At 43.4% G+C, this 6,581-nt stretch overlaps 1 protein-coding gene and 1 long non-coding RNA gene across 7 annotated transcripts in view; both read right to left on the bottom strand.

Annotated features, from left to right (window-relative positions):
* Positions 1 to 774: 774 nt before the first annotated feature.
* Positions 775 to 2,447, bottom strand: LOC130191498 (uncharacterized). 3 transcript variants are annotated; one of them, XR_008831229.1, is made up of 3 exons: positions 2,357 to 2,447; positions 1,420 to 1,491; positions 775 to 1,009 (listed from the first exon to the last, which is right to left on the bottom strand). It is a non-coding gene; the product is annotated as an uncharacterized LOC130191498 (long non-coding RNA). The 3 variants fall into 3 exon arrangements; XR_008831230.1 differs by having other exon boundaries at positions 1,420 to 1,910; positions 2,357 to 2,385; XR_008831231.1 differs by lacking the exon at positions 2,357 to 2,447 and adding an exon at positions 2,189 to 2,234 and having other exon boundaries at positions 1,420 to 1,910.
* Positions 2,448 to 2,610: 163 nt separating this feature from the next.
* Positions 2,611 to 6,581, bottom strand: part of LOC130191497 (centromere protein U-like) — a 5,664-nt gene continuing 1,693 nt past the window's right edge. For 2 of the 4 annotated variants that reach the window (XM_056411112.1, XM_056411111.1), the window contains 10 exons: positions 5,957 to 6,185; positions 5,295 to 5,379; positions 5,080 to 5,148; positions 4,879 to 4,969; positions 4,291 to 4,417; positions 4,126 to 4,204; positions 3,938 to 3,985; positions 3,619 to 3,680; positions 3,223 to 3,379; positions 2,611 to 3,076 (listed from right to left, as the gene is read on the bottom strand). In XM_056411112.1, the coding sequence (XP_056267087.1) occupies positions 2,735 to 3,076; positions 3,223 to 3,379; positions 3,619 to 3,680; positions 3,938 to 3,985; positions 4,126 to 4,204; positions 4,291 to 4,417; positions 4,879 to 4,969; positions 5,080 to 5,148; positions 5,295 to 5,379; positions 5,957 to 6,185 (1,289 nt within the window). In that variant the 3' untranslated portion in view covers positions 2,611 to 2,734. Of the gene's footprint in view, positions 3,077 to 3,222; positions 3,380 to 3,618; positions 3,681 to 3,937; positions 3,986 to 4,125; positions 4,205 to 4,290; positions 4,418 to 4,878; positions 4,970 to 5,079; positions 5,149 to 5,294; positions 5,380 to 5,956; positions 6,266 to 6,581 lie in introns of all 4 variants that reach the window. The other 2 variants (XM_056411113.1, XM_056411114.1) reach the window with 2 other exon arrangements.

The raw sequence follows: 6,581 nt of genomic DNA, 5'->3' as shown, positions 1-6,581 counted from the left end.
TTTAAATAAATAAAAAAGTTGATATTTCTTATATGTTTTACACAGTGAAAAACAGCCTGGGGTCAAATTGACCCCAAAGAACACCGATGGGTACAAGTTGTGTTCAGGACATTGAAAACATATCATCATGTGAATTTTAGGTTTTTCCATTTGTCCCCAATAAATTAGGAAAAGTCATGAAATATGAAGCAAAAAACATGACGCCAATCATTTTTTTAGAGGTGTTAAACATTGAATGGGGTCAAATTGACCCCAAAGGTAACAGGAGGGTTAAAAGAATCTGACTGCACTTCCACTTTAGTGCATCATCAAGCGCCCTTTCGCTGAGGGTCAGCTGAGTCTTTAAATGCCATTATCTCCTTTCCTTTCGTAAAGGATGGTCCAGTGTACTCTGTACTAAAGGAGACGAGAAAGGTTGCATTGAAGGACCATTCCTTCCTTCCTGAGCGTGAGGATAATTACCTCTCACCACGGCCAAGTAGATGCATCCAGGTCACACCCACACCACTACTATTTACTCTGTCACGATACATTGGATGCCCAAAGCCGCATGCCAGAAGTACCAGGATGTTCTGGTCGCAGCATACCTTTCTGGCTGTTCTGACCCACAATCCTTTGCGCAGCAGATAGATTAAGCAAGGGGATCAAAGTGGATGGTTATGAGGAAGAAGTGGCATCCTGCATGCAAACGGACATACTTCAGAAGAGCAGCTGCAGTATTTACTGATATTAAAAAGAAAAAGTATGAAGATTTGGAACGCAGCTTCGGTTCTGAACCTTCCTCAGCTGAGCCCTTATTATTATAATATGAGTTATTACATCCACAGAATATTTGTCCAAAGAAACAGGTAGGTGTGTGTGTGTGTGTGTGCAGCTGTAGTTACTTGTGCTACTGTGGAAGTTCTTATTGTTGATGATCAGACAGGTTCCGATGCAGGGATAGTCCATCTTGTAGAGGTAGGGGTCAGAGCCTGCTGTCTTACTGCTGCCTTCGGGCTCTGCATTTGACCTGAACACACACAGAAACACACACACGCAGATTTGTAAACACACTGTGCAATGATTCAAAAACCTGTTTGCAACTCGTTTGGCTCCATCAGCAAATATTTTGGAGACAGCTCAGAGAGACATTTCAAATCAGTAATTGCTCTTTCACAAGAACCTTCTAGTCAAATTAAACAACGTAGGCCAACGGTTTTATAGCCGACACCGTGGCAAACGGAACAACGAATGTTGAAGAGAAAGAAAAGGCAGAAAGAAAAGGTTGACACTTACATCTAGGGGTCTATATACAAACAAATCGTCGGCGACTCTAAAGGGTCAAAGGGTACAGTGTGATCCAACTCCTCGCGTAGGCGAAGAACTCCTTGAGCTGACAGCTTCAGGGTGGTCAGACAGTCATCTGTGTACAATAATTACCTCTTTGACAAAAATGACAAGGCGTCCACAGTGTCCCCGTCACTCCTCCGCCGGTCTCCATCAGCCATGTTCCTGCAGGCATTAAAACGATCAGACCGTATTAAGTGTCGCTCTACATCCATTTGGTGAAAGTAGAAACATCACCCCCAAGATGAAAACAACCACCTTCCATTTCCTGGGATTCAGCATAAAACAACAAAACTGCCGTTTAGAACAACCCCTTTCTGAACACTTTGGCTGCTTGGTTTTTACACACACACAGTGTGTGTGTCGTTTGAGTGCTGAACACAGGAAGTGCTTTATTTATATCTTTCAAGCAAAGAGCAATGACACCAGATTAAAGTGGAGCATCCACCCATCCCTCCCTACCGGAGAGGAAGGAACATCCGACACTGTTCACTTATGACGTAACGCCAGCTCATAGCGAAACCACAATGAGGAAGTCAATAACGTTAACGCGTCCTTTATCCTCAATCAGCGGGAGCAGCAGCCTGAGGACAGAAGAAGGGTCAGGAGGATTCATACGGTGTTCCCACACGGTTCACTAGTACCGTCAGCCCATTTTGTATTTGTCACATATTAGTTATAACGACATGTCATAACATGTTTCCTGCAGTACAATCAGGGTGTAACGTTCAGGATCGCACTGCTTTCTGTTCAAACGGGTTGTGCGAATTAGTCAAGAGGTTGATGGACTTGAAATGTAACATGTACAGGTAACTTACGTTGATTTAATAATAATAATTGAATTAACCTAGCATATATATACCTAGTTAGTCTTGTCAAATCCTCGGTTACGTTAATGGGCGTTACCTGTGAAGGAAGCTCGCGCTATGAGAACTTACAGGAAACAATACAGTCGTGTATTTGTCTTCCACTCTGTCAAAGTGTCATTTTTGATAATGATTTATTTTTTAAATCGCAATAATAAACATACCTCTTTTGAGAGACGGTGGTAGAAACGGCGTCGTAATGGTTCTGTCGAGTCCCCGTCCGCACTATGAGTTCAAGGAAATGTCAAGTTGTTCAAAGTACAGGACGTGAAACTTTCAGCCAATCAGGGACGCGGCTCCCCCGTGTGGGCGGGGCTGAAGCGTAAACAAATCCTCAGGCGCACCTTGACCAAGGGGAACAGCTGATTGGCTTAGAAAACTGAAAGGACCCGTTCAATGTTTAAAGAGAAACTGAAAACCCAGTATTTAATTACACTTTGAATTCCTCCGAATAAATATTTAACTAGAATAAGGGAAACAATTTGACTTCAAGCATTCAACACCAAACCAGTTTTGTTGTATTTACAGTTTTGTTTATTTTTTTATCTGGATGGACAGGAACTCTTTTGCATACATATATACATAATAAAATCTGAACCACAACATTCAACCCAAAATGTGAAGCCGTTTCCTGGATTAGGCTTTAATACGGCCTCAGTGTGGCTCTGTGTAGTCTTTGAGCCCTTAACCTGTGGACATTTTGAGTAAGGTATGGCGTGGAGCGCTATTTCAGAGTCTTGTTCTTCTCCAGACTTTTTTTGTGTTGCTTTCTGGTCAGCTGTGCTGTGCGGTCTGAATATGCTTGGCCTCCAATAGCAGAGCGGGCAAGCTGGACGCCCCGTACTGGAAGGGAGGAGAACAGGAAGCAGTACGCCAAAAAACATCTAATTAGGAAAAAAGGAGTTTGTATAGCCAAAGTTGTACCTATGGCCAAGACACAAGTAACCATACAATAATTTAGGTTATGATTTCCATTATTTTTCAGGTCAATATTCACCTGAATAGAGTGTGTGTGTGTGTGTGTGTGTACCGTCTCTTTTTCTTTGGGGTGTTTGTGTCGGTAGTCCAGGTATCGTCTGCTGAGCTCTCTGAAGTCCTGCAGAAAGGCTTGGCCTCGTCTCAGATCGGCCAGCCGGACCTTCAGCTCGGCTTTATCCTTTTGCATCAGCCACGTCTCCCTCTCCGCCCTGACCAACCACACGCCGCGTAAAGGGATATAAGCAGGATGGGGAACGGAGGTTTTAAATAATAGGTTTTAACACATTTGTTTGTGTCAATAGAGCATTTAGCGGATGTTTTAAAAACTCGTGACTTTTTTTCAAAAGTCCTTTAGTCTATAGACTAACAGTAAATATCTTTTGGGGTAAACTGAGTTTGTAGAAAAAACAACAACTGGTGTGTGTTGTGCATCTGAACCGCCTCTCACCTCATCAGCTCATATTTGGCATCCAGCAGTCTCTGTGTCTTTGTGCGGATGGAAGCGGCCACCTGACACACGGCAACAAGAGCGAAAGCAAAAGTTAGTCCAGGCTGCTATCGGTGCTCCGTAACGGCGGTGCTTGGCGGTGCTTTGAGCAAACACCGGCACGTCAACATGAGTGTCGTCCAATAGCTGTTCAGATATTTCCGTGTGGACCACAGTGGCACAACGACTGACCAAAAACCCACAAATGATGATCAGAATGGTCACACTATCGCCATCCCTCGGGCCTCTGGCGTGGCCAACGGCTGGTTGCTATAGTTACCTTGGCGTTGTCTCTCTTTAGAACCTTGAACTCCTTGGAATTAGAGATCTGTAAAAGAAAAACATACCAGCGAACACATTTGGACATGAATCAGTATTACTCGCTTCTGTTTTAAAATATGATGTTATAGTTTGTATCTTCACATTTATCGGAATATCGCAATTTAAGTAGAGTTGGTGGAGTCTCACCTTTTCCAGCAGCTGCTCTTTCACATTGGAGGAGAAAGAATCAATGGCCAGTTTGACTGCTTTAGACTCCACAGACTCTCTGAAACACACAAACACACACACACACACACACACGTAAACACACTGTGCAAGGTTAGGTCACAGGCTTCTTGTGTCTTAGTTTACCTGTACTGGTCACAGAACTCCAAGAAGGCATCCAGCACCACCTCGGACTCTGTTCCTCTGCCTCCATCATGTCTGCTCCTCCTCTGTTTCTCTCTGCTAGCCTCCTCTGGCTCTGCAGGGGCACTGCCTTCACACGGAAAGTTAAGTAGTTCAAAAAACATCTTTCTCTTGGCAAATAAAATAAAATGACTGTTCACCCAATAACAGATTTCCAAAACCCAATGTTCAGTTAGAATGATTTTTGTACATCATATTATATAAAATAGTGTATAAAGAAAAGGCAACTTTTAAAAGTCCACTTTATGCAAAAAAAGAAAGGTATAAATACACCGACAAACAATGAAGAAGTCTGGATTTAACCTTTAACCAATAAATCGCTTGCTGAGAGTGAGATGAGAAGATTGATACTGTTTAAGTAGCTGTCAGTTTAGCTTAGCTTAGCATTAAGACTGGAATTGCCAGCCTGGGTCTGTCAGGAAGACAACATACGCTTTCCATCTCCTGGGTTCACACTTAATGCACCATGTTCTTCTCTAACCCTCGGAGGCCAAACGGTCCTTTAACAGGGTTGCTGCTCGTCCCCCTGACCTGATGAAGACGTTCTAGTTTTCGGCCCCTTAGACGAAGACTTTCTGCTTCTTCCCAAACGTAAAGCCGTGGCCTTCTTCGGACTTGGCTTCTGAATGAGACAACATGAAGACAAAGACGAATACAGAGTTGAAAACAAACGCCTCGTTTCTCTGGATGCGAGATCCCTGGCTGCAACAATCTGGTAAAGTCAGTCCATACCCAACTCCGATCTTCATCCCCCTCCTCCTCATCAGACGACAGAACTCTCTTCTGGGCAGCGTCAGGTTTCTCCCGGGGGAATAAACAAACAGAACATTGTCTCGACATGTTCTCAACGAGTCATCCAAGAAGTTTTTGTGACCTTATTAGCATAACTGTGGCATACTATCGACGCTGCCCTCGTTATTGGAGACAGTAATTGTTCACTTCCTTACCTTCGGTGCAGCGTCACTGGACTTTCCACTTCCTGTTTCACTCCCTCTCTTCTTGCCTTCCTTCGTCTGTTGATTGTCCCCCGGCCTTATTTGGGACACAAGAGACAAGAGGAATAACTTGATGGGCAGAAAGAATATTGGTTAACGGAGTAGAAACGTCCGCGGCAAGTATTTTGTTTGTCTTCTTTTTTCTGAAAAGGGCTATTGCCTCTTCTTACTTTTCTTCCGTTTTTACCATAATCATATATATATATAAATGTAATTAATGACTTGAAATGGGTTTATTTTTTCCTTGCATGAGGGGAAAATTATGAATTGATGAATGTATAAATTTGTCTTGTATACGAGTTGACGTGTTGGTATGGGTCTCGGTCTCTCTCCAGTATTACGATAGAATACAGTTAACCATGTAACTAATTAGTTACAAAGTGATATATCTGATTCACTGTTGTATTTGCATTTATTATTTATGCCAATATGGCTCATTTAATCACAATAACCATTAATGTCACCTGTTACATCTGTAATGATGTATGAATACTATTTTGTTCAATAATGTTCCACATCTTATTTAAAAGCAATGTCTTTATAGACCTATATCATTCATCACGCGCTTTGTGAATGGTGTATTATCCTTATGGTCGACTGAAAAGTGAAATCACCTCGTCCCTCCAGTCATCCTCCTGCTCCTCTTTTTCATCTTTTCTTCCTCTTCCTCCTCCTCCTCCTCATCCTGCTCCGTCTCCTTCCTCTTCACGGCAGCTCCACGCTGCACTACAGAGGTCTTCGCCGTCTGAGGAACTTCCTTTTTCCCAGCTTTGGCTCCGTTCATCCGACTCAACTCCGGGACCTTCAGATCGTCCTCCATGGCCGTGCTGTGCAGCGGGTTACCTTGTGGGTCAGACCAACAGTTACCTGGTTAGCACAATGTTGGTGGTTTGACATTAAGCTGGACTCTGGAAACGAGGCAACTGTAAATACACCGAGAAAAAAGAAAAAAAAGAGGAAGAAAATGCAGAAAGGATCACACGTGGAGTGCGTTTACATGCGTTTACATACAATCGAATTATTGGCTTAGTCGGACTGAAATCGAATTATCCGTTTCATGTAAACACCTTTGTCGGACTATGTGCGGTCCGACTTCGATCCGATTAACACCCCTGGATAGCTCGGTCCGATCCAGTTGATAATTCGACTCTCGCGGCATGTAACTCTGAATTCGATTCGGAACTGGACTTTGCGTCTTTGCGCATGCTCGAGATCCCGCCGCCCTCCTCCCTCCCTCCC

This window comes from Pseudoliparis swirei, unplaced genomic scaffold (assembly GCF_029220125.1).
Source record: "Pseudoliparis swirei isolate HS2019 ecotype Mariana Trench unplaced genomic scaffold, NWPU_hadal_v1 hadal_116, whole genome shotgun sequence".
Classification (NCBI taxonomy): Eukaryota; Metazoa; Chordata; class Actinopteri; order Perciformes; family Liparidae; genus Pseudoliparis; species Pseudoliparis swirei.
This window is presented reverse-complemented; position numbering and strand designations above follow the sequence as displayed.